This window comes from Triturus cristatus, chromosome 6, assembly GCF_964204655.1.
Source record: "Triturus cristatus chromosome 6, aTriCri1.1, whole genome shotgun sequence".
Classification (NCBI taxonomy): domain Eukaryota; kingdom Metazoa; phylum Chordata; class Amphibia; order Caudata; family Salamandridae; genus Triturus; species Triturus cristatus.
In genome coordinates this window covers 584,183,315-584,202,204 of record NC_140589.1, presented here as the reverse complement: position 1 = coordinate 584,202,204, position 18,890 = coordinate 584,183,315, and the positions used below count along the sequence as shown (strand labels likewise).

General features: G+C 45.0%; 1 protein-coding gene across 3 annotated transcripts in view; it reads right to left on the bottom strand.

Annotated features, from left to right (window-relative positions):
• DOP1A (DOP1 leucine zipper like protein A) overlaps nucleotides 1-18,890 on the bottom strand; it is a 1,047,530-nt gene that overhangs the window by 517,250 nt on the left and 511,390 nt on the right. For all 3 annotated transcript variants that reach the window (XR_014963003.1, XM_085611023.1, XM_085611022.1), the window contains one exon: nucleotides 14,817-14,969. Coding sequence is in view for 2 of the 3 variants with exons in the window: in XM_085611023.1 (XP_085467149.1) it covers nucleotides 14,817-14,969 (153 nt within the window). In the remaining variant the exon portion in view is untranslated. The remainder of the gene's footprint in view (nucleotides 1-14,816; nucleotides 14,970-18,890) is intronic.

Here is an 18,890-nt window from a genome sequence, read left to right as displayed (position 1 = left end):
GAAAGGTGGACACATCAACTTTGATGTTATGTTATGTTGGTCGAACTTCTATAGCGCGCAGCTACCCTAGGGTGTCCTGGCGCTTGCTGTGGTGGAAGGGGGGGGTCAAGTTGGATAATGGGGAAAAATGCAGTTTGGATTACCACGAAGGTTCTAACAGTCCGTGCAAGGATACAGCAAATGATAACCAGTTAAGGATTCAGGTATTTTTTGATGCTCAAGTAGAATCTCAGGATGGCAAGCATTAGGGTGTGCTCAATCAATATTGGAGGGTTAAATGATTGGAAGAAACGTCAAAAACGAGCCTATTTTGCGAGGTATAATAGATTGGATGTTATATGTCTGCAAGAAACTCATCTCCCTTGGGCTAAAAGGAAACTTATGTATGTGAGAGGCTATGAATTAGCTGCCTGTTCAACGCAAACCTCGACAAATAGGGGAGTGGCAGTCTTGGTCAGAACCGTTTTGGGAGGGGTTAGACGGACTAAAGTGGATGGTAATGGGAGATGGGTCCTAGCTGAGCTGGTGAAAGGTGTCACGTTGTGTATAGTGTATGGATCTAATAATGATGATCCAGAGATTTATGATTTTCTTGAAACAGAGCTAGCCACCTGGTCAACACCCATAATATTTTGTGGTGATTTGAACATTTCAGCGGATTGGGGCCCAGAAGTAGTATATTCAGGACGAAAGCCAAGGGTGTTCAGGGCTGTCAAATCTCTTATTAGTTCACATGGTCTGTTAGATGTATGGGGAATAAAGGAACCCGAAAACCCAGGCTATACATATTTTTCATACCCATTCCAGAGATATACTAAGCTGGATTATTTTTTTGTGTCAGCTTCAGAAATAAATCGAGTAGCAATAACTAAGCACCCAAAGGTATTATCGGACCACAATCCGTTGGTATTAACGTATGAACTGGATAGGGTAGAAAGGGTAAGAACTAGATGGACTTTTGAAAGGAGACTATTGTTGGACGAAAGATTTGTAGAGCACATTAGAAAGTGGGTGGGGGAATTTTTTGCAGCTAATAGATATAGTACCTCAAGAAATGCGGTATGGGAGACGTTTAAGGCAGCCTTAAGAGGTGAAACAATAAGCTGTGCGGCCAGACTGAGAAGAGAGGACAGGAGTGAGCTGGAAAGATTAACGATGGAATTGTCAGTGGTAGAGGAACAACACATCTTAGATATAGCACAAGGTGGGGATAGCATGGAGAGTCAAAGGAAACTGTTGGCAGCTAAAGCTGATATACAAAAGCTGGTAACGCAGAGGGTGACAGGTGAATATCAAAGCTCAAGGGTGAAACGATATGAAACTGGCGAACAAGCAGGTAGGCTGCTGGCATTACAAATTAAGCAGGAAAGAGCAAAAAACATTATTACTAGGATAGAAGATAATGGTATAGAATACACAGAAGCCAAAGACATCCTGCAGGTTTTTAAGAATTTCTATCAAGACCTCTACACCGAGGGAAATACAGGCGGTCACCAAGGTGAAGAATATATAGATAATGGCCCCCGACTTGATAACATAACCAGGGAAGAGCTGTAGATGGATATTGGTGAGGGTGAGATTAAAGCAGCCCTGCAGGAATTATCCATGGGTAAGGCCGCCGGCCCTGACGGGATCCCTTTGGAGGTATATAAATGTATTGAGTCTGAGATTACTCCGCTTCTTGTAGATTTATTTAATGGCATAGTCTGTACAGGAATGGTCCCAGACTCATGGAGGGAAACAAACGTAGTTGTTTTTCACAAGAAGGGGAAACCAAGTGAGAATCCGGGATCATACCGCCCCATTTCGCTGATCAATGCGGATACCAAACTTTATTCCAGAATATGGGCTAAAAGGTTGAGCAGGATCATAGGCGGCCTAGTCTCCCCGTGGCAACACGGGTTTGTACCTGGGCATGGCACTACAGACCACATTAGGAGAGCAATAGCTCTGTTTGATGCTCAGTCCATAGTGGGAGACGGGATGGCTATGATCCTGCTCGATGCAGAGAAGGCTTTCGACCGAGTGGTTTGGAGTTTTCTCTGGGGGATCTTAAAGGGGAGGGGATTTGGAGAGAAATTTATAAGAGCACTTACGGCAATGTATGTCAACCCGGTTGCCAGAGTGGTGGTTATGGGCGAGAGCTCCGATAAAATTATTATAAGTAGAGGCACGCGTCAGGGCTGCCCCTGCTCCCCAATCCTATTCTCTCTGTACATTGATCCGTTTATTCGAAAAATACTAGGCTGTCCAACAATCAGACCTGTGGTATGTAAGGGGCATGAGACAAAGATTTTGGCGTATGCGGATGATTTGGCTGTGGTTACTTTAGATCCGCATCAGGCACTTCTGGTTTTGGCACAAATGGCAAAAGATTTTGGTAAACACTCAGGATACCTATTAAATAAATCTAAAACATTAATAATTTGCACAAACAATATTATCAAAACAGACGCAAGATTTGTGGAATCAGCGAGCTATCTGGGGGTCAGAATCAACGCTTCAATAGACAAAATAGTAGCTGAGAACTTTGGCCCACTGAGTAAATCTATAGAAGTGGATTTAAAAAGAATTAACGTATTACACCTTTCATTGATAGGGAGGGTAAATGTATTGAAAATGACGATGTTCCCCAAAATTCTTTATTTGTTCCGGGCTATACCTCTTTTAATTGAAGAAAAAGTAATTAAAAGTTTAGAATACATCTTTATAAAGTTTATTTGGCAATATGGGAGGGTAAGGCGTTCTACTAATCTTATGTCTCTCCCTAGGGATAGGGGGGGTCTGGACTTACCGAACTTGAAGCTGTATCATTGGTCGTGTCTACTGATGCATATGTCCATTTTGTTCCAGTCAGAGTCACAAGCTAGTCGAGAGATTCATGACACTCAGGTGCCCCCCTCAATTTTTGAGTTATTAATAGGAAGGAAAGCATTTGGTCTCTTAATGTGCGAAGTCGATCGCAGATATTATAGGAAGGCACGTTTTAAGGTATTGGATGGTGCATGGGGGGTCTGGAGGGCAATCTCAAAGTTTTGTCGAATTCCCAAGGTTAATCAATATCTCCATCTAAATAACTCTAGCATATTCCCACAGACGGTAGTAAATAGGGACCTTCAGGTATGGGAAGAGCTAGGTATTAAAACATTAGGGGATATAATGAGGGGAGACGAGATATTGGGGTTTAATGAGTTGCAGAATAGCGTCGGTATCCCTTCAAAACATTGGTTGCTGTATGTTAAATTAGTGTTTAGGCTGAAGGCATTAAGACCGAGGATTTCGTTAGTAGGCGAATACCCAATTGTAGATCTTTTGGTCAAAGGGTGTAAGAAGATAAAAGATATGTATAGTCTACTCAATGGGGAAATTCAAGACTATATAGAAAAAACCGAATCCGCTTTGGCTATAAAACTGGGAAATCCCGATGTTGATCTGGATTTGGCCCTCCTATTGAATAAGAAAATCTTCCGTTCTACTAGTCTGAGGGCACAGCACTATAAAACCTTGTTCAATTTGTATCATACGCCAGCCAAGTTCTATCTTTGGGGGGTGAGGGAAGACGATAGCTGCCCTAGATGTAAGGGGGGTGAGGCAGATCTGCTTCATATGTTTTATAATTGTGGGTCTCTGGCCGGTATTCAGAGGGAGATTGAAAAATTTTGGGAGGGGCTGTTAGGTCAGAAAATCGATATATCCCCTACCCTTATGGTATTAGGCACTGACGACAGGTTAAAACTGGGGAAAGCGGAGGAAGCTCTGGTTTTCATCTCTGTCGCAGTGCTTCGGATTTTGATTTCTGCTGGGTGGAAGGATATTGTAGCCCCCTCATTCCAAATGTGGCTCTCTAGATTGCTTGGTCTGCATAATATTGAGATCTCTCTATATGCTCAGAAGGGGAAGAAATCAAGAGACTTTGGAGAAAGTATCTGGGCTCCTGTATCAAACTGGAGAGGGGCTGGAACCAGAGAGGAGGAGTAAAATCAGATGAGCAATGATAGTTAAAAAAGTTTTATATAAAGAAAGCGTGGCTCCTCACTCTGAATAAGGCAGATCTTGCAAGGATAAAGGATGTTCTATCTTTGTATTGTCATTCTTCTTGAATTCTTGCACTGATGTAGTGATGCAATTTTATGTTATTTGTACAATCTGCAAATCAAAAAAAAAAACACCATGATGGACCGTGTCGAAGGCCGCGGAAAGGTCAAGCAGGATCAACACTGCCTTTGCACCTTGGTCCAGCCCTCTCTTAATCTCATCCGTAGATTTGAGAAGAGCGGCCTCGGTGCTGTGTCCTTCTCTAAAACCAAACTGGGTGGGATCCAAGGCGTTGGTGTCACGCAAGAAGATACTTAACTTAGTATTCAAATATCTTTCCACCAGTTTTGCCGGTAGGGGAAGGCGCGAAATAGGACGAAAATTATTGGGATCATTCATATCCAGGTTAGGTTTTTTCAACAACGGAAGTACCGAGGCTACCTTCCACCGTATTGGGAACTGCCCAAGAGAAAACATAGCATTATAAAGCACAGTCAGTGTCGAAGCTATGGGTTCAGGTGCCAATTTTGCTATTGCCACTGGGCATGGATCAACAGGTGATCCAGATTTTGCGGTTGCCAAAAAATTGAGGGTCTCTGGATATGTTATGGGACGAAAAATATCCAAAGAGGGTTTTAGATCCAAACAATCAGTAGGGCCTGAGTTAAAACTAGCCGGGTCTTTAAAAGTATTGAAGATTGCTGCCACTTTAGACTGAAAGAAAATAGCAATTTCCTCACAAAAATCCCTCGTAGGTGTAAGGGGAGTGGGCAATGGGTGCGCTAGCCTAGTTACTGTTTTGTAAAGTTCCTTTGTGGAGTTACTTGCAAGTTTAATCTGACGTGAAAAAAACTCTTAGTTTCCGTCAGCAAGTGCTTGTAACACAAAATGCTTTGTTTATAAATATCTTTGGCAGAAGGGAAGTAGCTCTTCCTCCACGCCCGTTCCAATTGTTTGCATTTTAGTTTATGAGATTTCAGCTCTAGTGAGTACCATGGTGCTGAAGGTTGTAACCTCTTGGGGACAATCATTTTTTTGGGAGCAAGAGCGAGGCAAGCCTCCTCAATCCAAGCTGTATATATAGAGGCAGCTTCATCAACCTCTGCAGGGAGGGGTCTTTGTGAAGAGGAAAGAAGATCCCTCAGGTCATTTCCTTCTACCCTGTTCCAGGATCTAATTTCCTTGGACTTCAACACCCCCGGGGCTTTACCCTGATCTTTTAGTCCAATAGCATCGAACCTGATAGCATGATGATCAGACCAGGCAAGAGGCAGGATGTCAGAAACCAAGAGCTGTGAAGAATTAGAGAAAATCCCGTCCAGGGTATGCCCTGCCTGGTGGGTGGGAGCCCGAACCAGTTGTTTTAGTTCTAGACTACCCATAAGATCAATCAGTTTTTTAGTATCTCTATCCCCATCTATCTCTAGATGGAAGTTAAAATCGCCCAGGATGGTGAATGAGTCCAATGACAAACCCTCCTCAAGGACCGATCTCACCTCTGCTAAAAATGGACTCCTGAGTCCCGGCGGCCTATAAATTAAAAAAACCCTAAAAATGCAAACATGATAAAAGGTGAGGACGAAGGAGAGGGCTTCAATACTAGAGTAAGTACTAGTAGCAAAGGTGGCTTTAATAGAGCTATCATAAATCACAGCCAACCCTCCACCTTTCTTAGAAGGTCTATTTGCAGTGTAGCAAGAGAAACCAGGAGGTATGGCTTTCACAAGATCTGGCCCAGAAGCTTCATCCAACCAAGTCTCTGTGATGAAAGCTATTTTAATGTTTTTGTCCTCCAATAATGTTGCACACTCAACACTGTGTTTAACCAATGAGCGTGCATTAATTAATAGGCATTGAAGCACATCCGTAGACTTGCCCTTAAGTAACTTTGAGTCAAAATCGCGGACTTCTCTAAGTGTTCTGCCGAAACCAAGCTCTGGCAAATGTGTGAGACAGGCCGGGCAAAGCTGAGGTGTAGGCCCCGAGTCGGAGGCAGGTGAAATACAAACACAAGCAGGATGCCTAGGAACATTATTGAAAGCTCGTAATTGCCCACTAGAAAAGCTACAAAAGATAAGGTCATCAGGAGGAAATTGGCCAGGGTTTTTGGCGCATGGCGCGGTACGAGCGTGGACGGGCGCAGACGGGCTTGCCTTAGGTGCGCCTTTGGCGCATCAGCGGCGCGACCGCTGCGCGCAGGCGCCATGCGCGTTTAAATGAGGATGGGCCCTGAAAGACTGCAACACTAACCACCTCTCCTCCCAAAATGGCGGCCCCCACCGATCCTCGTCACGAGTGGAGGCTGTGCAAAGGAGCAGCGTGGCGAATAAAATGAGATAAAATACAAATTTAAAACATATATTTTGACCCTGATACTATAGCAGCAACAAGAATAGCGAAAATAGCAATTTTATAAAATTAATAAAAACGGGTACCGCAATAAGCATGCAACCAGCGTTTCTCCCGGCTCAAGCCTCAGGAGCAAACAGCGATGCGCGCACGCGCCATGCGCATTTAATTGAGGATGGGCCCTGAAAGACTGCAACACTAACCACCTCTCCTCCCAAAATGGCGGCCCCCACCGATCCTCGTTACGAGTGGAGGCTGTGCAAAGGAGCAGCGTGGCGAATAAAATGAGGTAAAATACAAATTTATAGCACCAGGTTCAGCTCCCAAGGCAGTGAAGGAGGCCAGAACCGGAGGGTAGACCTTTTTAAGACCTTGTAAGAAATCCTTCACAACCTGCAACTGAAAAAAGGACGGCTGAGAAGGTGAATGCCTATATGAAGTAATGGCCGCTAGATGCACCATAATGGAAGGGAACTTTAAGCCTGCCCTAGCTAGGTGAAGCAGGTATGGTAAAATGACTTCCTCCTGGCCCTTGGTGAGGCTACAATTGTTTTGTACGCACCACGAATAAAAACGTTTCCACTTGCAAGCATATGAGTGTCTAGTGGACGGTCTCCTAGCTTCTTTTAAGATGGTCATGCAGTCTTGTGGTAGCCCTAAATGACCATACTGGAGGACCTCAGAAGCCATGCTGCCAAGTTCAGTGAGGGAAGGTTGGGGTGATGAATCCTCCCGTTCATCTTGGACAGCAGGCCTGATCTGTACGGCAGTCTCCTGTGTGGGCATTCTGACAGGCGCAGAAGGCCCGGGAACCACCATTACCTCGGCCAGTCCGGAGCAATCAGGATCATCCCCGTGTGCGAGTGTGAGAGTTTGGTCACCACCTTCAAGATGAGAGAAAGGGGTGGAAAGGCATACACAAATGCCCCTGACCAGTCTATCAAAAGGGCATTCCCCTTCGACCCAGGGCGATAGAACCTTGAGGCGAAGTCTCAGCATGTTGTACTTTCGTCGTCCGCAAAGAGGTCGATGCTGGGACGACCCCACGCCTGGAAAATGTCTTCGACGACCTCATCGTTGAGTACCCAATCTTGTCGGTCCTCGAAGTGTCGACTGAGAGCATCCGCTTGGGAGTTCTGCTCCCTGGCAGGTGTACCGCTGTGATCAATAGGTTCCGTGCCAGGAGCCAATGCCAGAGAGCTTGAGTTTCCAGTGACAAAGTCCGTGAGCGAGTTGCTCCCTGTTTGTTCAGGTAGTACATGGTAGTGGTATTGTCTGTCAGTACTAATACAGAGTTTGCCTCAATCGAAGGGAGGAAGGCCCTGAGTGCCAGGTGAACGGCTCTTAGCTCCAACATGTTTACGTGATATGAGCGCTCTTTTGATGACCATTGCCCTTGTGTCTAGAGAGACCCCATGTGAGCTCCCCAGCCTTAGAGGGAGGCGTCCGTGATCAGCATCTGAGAGGGAGGTGCCTGATGAAAAGGAATTCCTACTTGCATATTCTCCTTTTTCATCCACCATGGGATGGATGCTCTTGCTGCGTTTGAGAGATGTATCTTGTCGTCCCAGTGAGCTGTTTGCTGATCCCATTTGTCCTCCAGATCCTGCTACAAAGGACGCATTCTCAGCCTGGCACTGGGACCAGGAAAGTGCAGGATGCCAACGACCCTAACAGGGAGGCAATCTGATGAACTGACAGCATTTTGCTGTCCAAAATTTGTCTGCCTTTCTGTGTGATGGATACCCGTCTCTCCTCCGAAGGAAACACGTTTCCTACCTCGGAGTTTACCAGCATTCCCAGATAATGGATTCTCTGTGTGGGTTGCGGAGTTGATTTTTCGAAATTCACATGAAGGCCCAGCTGGTGACAAAACTCTAGGCATTGCAGGAAATGATTCTTCACGCTGTGGGGGGAGGGACCCTTCAACATCCAGTCGTCCAGGTAAGGGTACCCGAAGATGCCTCTGCGACTTAGTGTGGCTGCCACCACTGCCATGCACTTCGTGAACACTCGGGGAGCTGACTTCAACCCGAAGTGGAGCACTTTGAATTGGTAGTGGAACGATCCCACCAGGAATCTCAGATATTGCCTGTTATGTTGACTGGCCGGAACATGCAAGTAGGCATCTTTCAGATCCAGCGAACACATCCAATCTCCCTGTCTTAGATGTGGATATATTTGACGGAGAGCCAACATGCAAAAGTTCTCCTTTTTGATTGACTTGATGTGTGTTTGCAGATCCAGAATGGGTCTGTATTCTGATTTTTTACCCTTCTTATTTACCAAGAAGTATCTTGAGTAGACCCCTCGATCTCGCTGTGATATTGGCACCTTCTCGATGGCTGATCTTCGCAGAATGGTGGCAACTTCCCTCTGCAATATCTTCATCTGTGGGCACGATGATGGAACAGGAGGGATTGAGGGTGGATGGCGTCGACCTCTGGGGTGCTGATGTCGACGGAGACTTCTGCATCGACGTCAGTGATGGACTCTTGTGTCTCGACGTCGAAGATCTTTGCACCGATCTCGACGGAGACTTGTACCTCAACATTGATGGCTGTCGAGGTGGAGAGGACGGAGTGATCTGTCTCGACGTCGACTTCCTAGCCAGCGTCGACGGAGATTTGCTCCTCAACGTTGAACGTCGCCTGGTAAACGACAACGGAGGGCCCTTTACCTTTGTCGACATTGAGAGCGCCGTCTTCGACTTCGTAGAAGTGTGATGCGCCTGCACCACCGTAGTCTTCGACAACGACTGCTGCTTCGTCGCCGGTAGCTTTGACGCTGATCCCGATGCCGAAGGAGAACAGGTCGGGACCTTGCCTCTCGATGTCGACCGTGTTCTTTTTTTATGTTGCCTCACTGGAGACTTACCTCTTTCAGAGAGGCCATATAGTCGAATTCTCTCCCTGTCCTTGATGGTTCTTCTCGACAACTTCTTGCAGTGATGACAGGTGGCAGAAGAGTGAGAATCAGGGAGGCAGAGTATACACACACAGAGTGTGTATCTGATCTAGCCTTCTTTTTGCCACAGGCAGGGCACGGATCAAATAAGGAATGCATTTTTGACAAAAAAAAACCTTTTCTGGAACTCCAAAAAGGTTTAACCTTCACTCTAAAGCCAAAAGACGTCGAGTGAAAGCAAAAAATCCACAAAAGAATTAGACAATTTTTGATAGAAAAGTAAAAAAAGGAAGAGCTGTGAATCCAGGGTCCTGTCTGAAGGAGCCGGAAAGAACAACTGACCTAACTGTCACCCCTGAGGCATGATGGGAAGCTGGGAGTCATGGCTGCCTTAAAGGCACGGTGCCAGTTTTGTGGGTCCCCGCACATGGCCGGCAATATTCAGTGCTTATGACTTTGATAAGGATCCCCTGGAAGAGAACAATTGTCCACTTACTGGGAGCTAATGCCCCTCACATCCATACCTAAAGACATATAGGCTCCATTTCTGGCCTGGTTAAGGCAGAGAGACTTGGGCACTTCCAATTTGCCTAAAACACCATGTGATCCACCCTGACTCGCAAATACAATGCCCATAGGGTCCACAGTCCTGTCCTGTCTACTATCTTTTTTCATGATAAATGCTACCTGCTGTTGATCGTGGCTCATACTGTATATGCCACAACTGGATACACTATCATGTTACGAAAATATATGGGAAACTGTACCTATATTCATGGTGCTGCTGATTGTCCTCATATTTCTGCTAAAACGTGATGCCAGGTTAGAGCTTGCGAGGATGTCTGCATTGCTTCCCCCATTCTCCTACCAACTGTTTTGGTTCTTTTTGTTATTGCAAGCCTCGCTGTTCTACATCACTCTGTGATTATATGGACTATTGTATGGCTTTGAAATACCAATAAACAAATGTAGAAAAAAAATAAATTAAAAAGGAAACTATTTGTGAAAGATTTGTTGTGTGAAAAGTTACATAGTGAAGTCTGCTCCATATATACATCAGCCCTGGCCTCTCTTGCAAGGGTGTAATGCATATAAAACATACAAAGACTTCCAAATAGCTGGCCATAAAATACAAGCGAGCAGAAAGCTGCCAAACAAGGTTTGCAGAACCCACCGTGCTCTTTGCTTATTAAAGTGCAGACTTTTGTAGAAGCAGTGAATTCCTTTTAGTTAGACCTCTGACAAAAAGACCACGATCAATTTGAATATGTTTTGTTTAGAGACAGAGGTTCCTCTTGCAAATGATTATGGTCCAGATGTAAAAAGGTTTTTTGGGGGCCCAAATGGGTTTTAGACCTGTTTGCGCCAGCAAAAAACCTGTGGCCGACGTACTAATCCTATTTTGTGAGTTGCAAATCAATTTGCGACTCGCAAGATACGATTAGCGACTCGCTATTAGGAAGGGGCGTTCCAAGGGCGTCCTATCCTAATAGCAACTCCTTCAGCTATGTAAGAATGTTTTGCAACCACAATTACGGTCGCAAAACACTTGCAGATTACCACCCTTCTCAGAAGAGTGGTAAAGCACTCGCGAATGGGTCCCCAGGGGACCCCTTTCCCTTTGTGAATGCATGCGTAAATATTTTTTAAGGGCACTGCCTGCCCTTGAAAAATGAAACTGAAAAGAATCATTTTTATTTTTTAAATGCATCCCGTTTTCCTTTAAGAAAACAGGCTGCATTTAAAAAAAACTCCTATATTTAAAAGCAGTCCCAGACATGGAGGTCTGCTGACCACAGCAGGCCACCATCCCTGGGAGTGCCTGCCATGAGGCATGCAATTTGCGACCCCATTGGGAATCGCAAACAGTGTCTCAGACACTGTTGTGCATCCCAATTAGTGAGTCGCAAATGCTGCGCAATATGCGACTTGCTAATTGGCGAGTCGTACATCTGGCCCTATGCCACATAAAGAAGATATGAAAATTTGAAATATGTGGTCTTGTCCAGGCAAAATATTAAAGCTCTCTTACCATCTAGATTCCGCAGCATTCTCTCCATGGGGGACTGTGGATTAAAAAAAAAGACTGGGGGAAAATAACTTGGTTTATGCGAGGCTACAAAGTCCCCTGAGTATAAACCTGTGGTGTTTTTGCGCTGGGTACCTTCAAAGTGATCTCTTCTAATGCTACTCTTGCAGCAGGAAAAACAGCATAAAGCTATATGTTGAATTTCTCACTCACAAGCTGATCGTTGCCACTGCAGCCTTCCAAGGTAGATGCCTAGAGTCATAATAGAGCAGCTAAACATGGGATGCAGCTGCTAAAGCGGAACGACTAACTGAGCTGCAGGATGCATGCGTCGAGTACGCAGATCTGCTAGAGCGTCACCGGGTGGTGGATTATCGCGTATATATTCTAGGAAGATACATGTAGAAGCAGACAGATCGGGTTCCATGTTTGCTCGTATAATTAGAGATGCCCCCTTCAATGCCCATACTTGAAATTACTACTCCATTGCCTACTCATGTTGACACACAAAAAGGAGTGAACAAGGCTTTCCAGGAGTATTACGAACACCTATACATGGCCCCCTCAACATGGTTGAGGCTCAGGCGATAAATTATTTCTTAGATGCTGTCCAGCTGCCACAGGTGACAGTGACAGATGGGCCAGCACTCGGGTCGCCGATCACCGCGACTGAGATTCAGTAAGCCATTTCAGACCTTCCTCGCAACAAACCCCAAGGAATGGATGGCCTACCTGTGGAGTTTTATGTCGCCTTCGCCACATGCTTGGTGCCCCGGCTGGAGTGCCTGTACCATGCTTCCCTGGATGGGGGTAATACCCTCTACTATGGCACAAGCACTGGTGACTTCACTACCGAAACCTTGCAGGAATTGTGTGGACATTACTGCATACAGGCTCCTGTCACTATTAAACACGGAGTACAAAATAGTAAGCAAAGTGCTGGCCTGCCATCTGCTTCCTTTCCTCCTGAAACTCGTGCACATGGATCAATGTGGCTTTGTATCCGGCAGAAATACATCACTGAATATACACAGACTTTATCAAGCAATGTGTGCATCTCCTGACACGTTCCCAAGAGCAGGGTGCCTCTCATTAGATCTTCACCAGGCCTTCGATACTCTGAGCTGGGAAGACATGCTAGCTGCCCTCAAACGATATGGTGATCCCCCAAGGGTTTACTCACTAGGTCAAGCTACTATATACCTCCCCAACTGCACCAGCCCACACAGGAGCACATATCTCAGGCCCCTACAATATACAGCGTGGCACTTGGGAATCCAAGTGTATAGAACCCAGCAAGACCTTCTGGACGGAAACCTCCAGAAGGCAATCACCTCTTTATGGTCCCAATTCCCCTTCTGGACATCTCTCCCTAACATAGCTAAAATGGTAATGCTCCTGCGCATCCTTTATTTCTTCACCAACTTACTTATCTATCTATCTTTGCAACCATATGTGTCTGCCTATCTAATTACCTGACTGCCTGTTTGTCTGACTGACTGACTGTCTGTCTGTCTGTCTGTCTGTCTGACTGACTGTCTGTCTGTCTGTCTGTCTGTCTATCTATCTATCTATCTATCTATCTATCTATCTATCTATCTACCAACATATCTATCTGGCTGACTACCCATCTATACAACCCTCTCTTTCTGTCTTTGCAACCCTCCCTTTTTAGCTATATTTTTAACGCCTCACATCTATTTCTAATAAGGATTTACAAAGGCATAACAAAAAAGCTTTAGCAAAGAGACTGGAAGCCTAGGCAAATCAGTTGGCTTTTTAAAAAAAAAAAAATAATAATTAAGGTCTGGTGTTATTCAAGACCTTTTGATTTTACTAAAATTATGTGTGAATCATAGTTTGCCATAGGGCTTTTCAGCCAGACTCCATCCATTAGCCTTTTATTCTGTCATTCACATTTTACTTTCACCCACTCCAGCAAGCATCATGGAGCAACAAGTCAGTTCCTTTCAGTCATTGGCTGACTTCACTGTGAGTTACGGCATGCTGCCCTTTCACAAGGATTACATCCACACACAAAGTAGTTATCTTCGGTACCAGGGACTACTAACGAAATGTATGCTTTTTGCTGACAAAATAATATTTTTGCTTTCACCCAATTTTTTTAGATTAATGAAGGCCCACCAGGTGACCCAAAAAAAAAAACGTTTCACTAAATCTACCTTGGAAAAAAACATGACCCGCAAAGCTAAAAGGCTAGCGACAACGGCAGACCTCCTGGCTTTGCCAATGCTTGTTTGTAACTCGGATATATACCTCCTAGAGATACCATTACGTGAGAAAAATTATCCTGTGGCATTATAGAGACTGTAGAGTGTAATAAAAAGCATACTTTAAATTAGAAAGAACAAGTATTACCATAGACCTGCGTTGTAAAAATATGGAAGAGAATGTCTTAATAAAGAGAAAAAAAGACAGAGAGAGACTAACAAGAATCTAAAAAAAATAAGCAAAACCTGGAACTCATCACGAAACAAAGACAGAGGTTGTACTATGGATTTACCCTACTCAACAGCGGGGAAAGCTGAAGAAAATCTATTAATTCACTGCATTTTGGTCACCCTCATCAAAAGGATGCTGAAGCAGTCCATAAGGAGGCAGGGATAGTTAGCCACACTAAAACGATTTTGTTTTCTACATTGTGTTGAGTTTAACAGGGTCAGACTGGGACAGAAAATAGACCCGGGCACCTATTGGAAAACTAGAAAGCGAAAAAAGTGTTCCTTGTTGGCACATTGGTTCGGTTTTGAACATGTACAGACACACTGTATAACTATAAGTGTTTTGCGAAGGGATGGAATACTGCATGGATTTGGGCTTGCTGCAGGCATTGTTTTTTTGAATATCTGAGAAATCTACCGTACAAACGGGCCCAGCAGACCATAAAACAAGCCCATAGGTAGCCAAAAAACGGACCCACACATGGACCTGCCAGACCATCCCTTCGGGCACTGCCTGATTGCCTATAAGCCAGTCCAACACAGGCACACACACAGGCAAAGTTCTAGCATAGGAATGTGGACCGCATCTCCTACTGCAAATGTACCTTTCTTTTCAAAGCAGGGCCTGGGGAATGAGATTTTAATATCAGAAATCCTTTGGGAATGGGCTACTTAGGAACCAAGGAGTGTGCTTGGTGGTAGCACGTCGCACAACCGCTTGCCCATGTGACGCTATTATAATGGAGGCCACGCGAAGCACTGAGCTGAGGACAAAGGTCGCAGTAAGACTGATGTTCAGAGAGTTCCCAGAATGCGACAGGGGTTTGCAGTGTGTGTTGCCAATGGGATGCTTGGGGAGGAGGGGTTTAAAAAGAGCTACCGAATATGAAATGACATTCCCGTTGAGTGGACGGACACAACACAAACCCCCAGTATTTAAAACAAGTTCTTTTATTTGCGCCCACTGGCCATGATTAATATAAATTAATAGTAAGGAACGTAACTGAAAAAGGAAACTGAAATCACTTGCTTACTTTATCTCTGTGCGTCAACTGCTGGCTGATGACATCTTCACAGATGCTGGAAGAGGGAACAAGATTGTGCAGCTGGAAGAACAGCTCCACGCTTCGCTGATGGTGCTGAGGTGTCCCGTCGCCCAACTGGTCCCACAGGGTCAAAGCGACTTGCTTAAGACACAAAAACTAAGTGTAAGCATTGTGAAATATATTTGCTTCTGCGAAAATTCTGCTTATTTGATAAATTAAAACAGAATACGTTCTCAAAATACATGAATATTCAAAACTATTGTATGATTTATATACAAAAATATCATGTCATGGATCCTGCAAGCACAACAGCAGCTCGCTCATAGCTCAGGCAATTAGATCATATTGTGGATACCTACTTCTCAGCATGGTTGTAACTGAAGATTACTTGTGTAATGGCTCCATTAATTAACACATTACATTCAAAATTAGTGTCCAGTGAAAGTCACCACGGGTCTGGGATACTGGCCATTTGTTGTGCACGTTTAAGCGAGGAGAATAAAATATTAAGACAACTCAGCAGACTGAAAACGTGCGGTCTGATCCCACTCAAATAGAAATCAGGATAGTAGCTCGAGCTAGCAGGAGGACAAACTCCCCTACACCTCCCCTGTCTCTGAAGGGCAGCTGGGTGTGTCTGGAGGTGAGCTCTGAGGTCATGCTGATGGTCTTTCAAAGTTAAAGAAGGTCTTGTGAGGGCATGTTGGAGGTGTCTGAAATCACACTCAGGGTCTCTAAGGGCTGGCCTTGGGAGTGTTGGATCTAGCTGGGGGTGGCTAAGTGCAAGCTCTGGGTTTCTTGAGGATGTGAAGGAAATATCTGAGGGCACACCAACGGTCTCTGACTGGGAGCAATTAGAGATTAGCTGAGGGTAGGGGAAGGTCTATGTGACTCTGAGAGCAATCGCTCGGACTCTAAGGGATGGCGGAGTTATCTGAAGGGAAACCAAGCGTCCAAGAGCACAAGTAGGTAATTTGAACATAGGGTGTTGGTGTCTCAAAGTAGGCTGAGGGACAGCTGGGCCAAACAAAGTAACGTAAGGGGCAGGATAACAGCTTCATAAAGACCCCAATTGAGCCCCTGCATAGTTTTCCCTTAAGAATTTTAACTCTGAAGATTGTTTTTAGTGGCTATCACTTCAGCTAGTTCAGGAGAGACGTTGGCGAGTTGCAAGCTCTCAGTTCATGTCTCTCCTTTACTTCTTTTTTCACCCTGCTTTCCTGCCAAAGATGATGACTCCATCTGAGTCAATCCATCACCCTCCCAAGCCTTGAAGCCTCCTCCCCACCTCACTAAGGGGAAGCAGCTGTTGCACTTGACCTCTAGACACATCTAGCAGGCTCTCAATCTCTTTGAGAGCCTGCTAGATATGTCTAGAGGCCAAGTAAAATCTCTAATTGCTTGGGAGGCGTGTGAAAGAATCAGCTGGCAGTGGCGAAAGGGCAGACGTATCTTCTCTCAAGAGTATGCTGGAGTTCATATAAGGGCATGCTGGAAGTTTCTGTGGGGCACCAAGAGTTTATGGGTATATAGCAGTGGTATTTAAGTAATCATGAACAAAATGGAGAAGGAGGGACTGAGAGTGGGTGAGGAATAAAAATGAGGTCCAGAACTAATACTCCCAAAAATGAACGTTTAGTCACACTGTGGTATCTGTTCCTTACAGGTAAGAAAGTTCAGAGACAAGACTCAGTCACTGAGAAGTAGAGAGAAGAAAAGGAAGACAAAGAGAGAAAACAAATCTCTGAAACTGAGGTGCTTCCCCCCTAGGGGATCTCTCCTACTGAAATGTAGTGCCCTCACACACCCTTGTGAGTGTTATGCTTCATCATAGGGCGTTGCTCCTCGTGGGGGTGGCGCTGCAGTCCCCCACGGGCCCCGCAAGAGGGCTCTTTATCGGAGATCTTTTTGTAGGAACGCCGCAGTTGTGCATGTGGGTGTGTGGGCCTCAGAAAAAGGGAATGTGGTAGTGGTGTGAGTGGTTATGTCTTAAAATACCCTTCGGAACTGTAAAGGTAGTTTTATTTGTCAGTCCGAGGGTAAGGATAAAAATATAATAACAGAACAGGGCCTAGGGACTCTCTCTATTGATAGATGGCATAGAGGTCGGGGTATTACTCCGCTGTTCCTAGGACCGTGTGTAAAGAAAATGTGCACTGGTCAACATGTTTCGCGCCTTCAGCGGGTCCCTAGTGGATCCCTTTGCGCTTCTTCAGGACCAAAAGGTGAGGAAGGTGGTGTAAGGAAGAGAGTTAAACACTCTTAATCCCTAAAGTACTTTAGTCAGGTTTCTTTGCATGCAAATTATGCAGCAGGGGACTCCACGTGGTGTGTCCCAGCCTTGACCTGTGGAGACAAAAGGGAGAAAAAAAGGGGGGGGGAAAAGAAAAGGGGACACACACAGAAACAGAGATTGTAAAAACAATGTCATAGTTCACATTGTACCTCGAGTAAAGAGAGATCTATAAAGGTACATCCTGTCGTGTAGTGCAATATTAGTCAAATGACGACCACAGACAGAGGTGAACTTTTCATCCTTAGAACACACGTGAGTACTCGCACCAGTGAACCAGTGCGTATGGTGGCGGAGACTGGTTGTTGCAGAATTGTTTATCACCCAGTAGTCGTGGTTAACTGGGCCACGGTGATGGTTGACGTAAGTAAATAAATTGTTTTTTTGTTCAATCATGCAGTGCGGTGCTAAGTTCGGTGAGGGGATTGATGCCTCTCAAAGCATTGGCATGCGGCTCAAGTTTAAAATCAATTGAGCCCATAACATAGATTGAGTACAAAATAAATAAAAACAAGTAAAATTGAAATTAGATACCCAGGAGGAAAGAGAAGTGCCCCCTCACACGTTCGTCCGGCAGTGGGGGTGGTTCTCTGTAAAGTTAAAGCACAATGATCGTGTGATTGTGAGATCGAACACATACCTTGCAGAGCCTGGGACGTAAGAGCAGCGGAGTAGTACTTGCTTGGGACCACCCGTATCAAGTCTATTAACCTGCCCAGCCGGAACACGAACTGCGGAGTGTTTGTTCCGGGCTTTGTTGCAGTTAAATACAGCGAAGCTTGGCGGGAGATGATACAGGTGGGGGCGTGTCTACACGGTACGTGACGCTGTTGCCTGGGAGATGAAAACGGAAACATAGAAAGTGGTGGCCATCTTGGATTGGGGTGAAAGAATGATGAGTGTACGTGAAGACGAAATATCTTCCGTATTGTCAAAAAATGCCTCTAAGGACATAGAAATCATATCGAGCAATTTGATATGTATGTGTGCAATATCCGTGCTTATTTCAAGCAAAAAGAGAGGGAAGTAGTCAATGTAGCGTCCTTAATGTAAAACTGACAGAGAGTATCGTTGTCGAGATGGGGGCAGACATGTTTACATACTCTCAGAACAGTGAGTGAGATGCAAAATGACTGGTAAGATCAAAGGTACAACTCAATTTCAGAGGGATGCGTAAGGGAGGTGTGTAGGCTGTTGTCAGAACTGCTTTGCTCGATGTGAGTGATGGTTAGGAGACTCAATTGACAAGTGTGTCTCGGACAGAGCAGAGCCATGTACATCTAATGGTTTCATCTACAACAATGATATACGCTGTATGATAGGCTGGTGTTGCAGCTATTGTCCGAGACGCCTGAAGGGTCTGGATGTAAAAGAGCCATTTTGTATTGAAATGAGTCCTGACAAGAAAGTTAATGATTCTGGGAGAAAAAGGTTGTTTTTCTTCCTTTTGGTGACAATGGTGTGTGGAGCAGGTCACAAGTTCAGACCAAGGTATATCATCGTTCAGTCCTAGACTTTTCAGACGAAAAACCCAAAGTTGTTCTTGTCTGAACAAAGTGGTGTTGGTCCAGTTGGGATTGGACTCTATGATGGTCCACTTCAAGTCAGTCATAGTGTGTTCTTTCTCTAGGAAATGATTTTGAAGTTTAGTATTTATTTTTTTACACCTTATTGTACTCTTGTGTTCCCCGATGCGGATCTTAATCGGTCGGGTGGTCATCCCCACATAGTGTTTATCGCAAGGACACGTGATAAGGTAAACACAATTT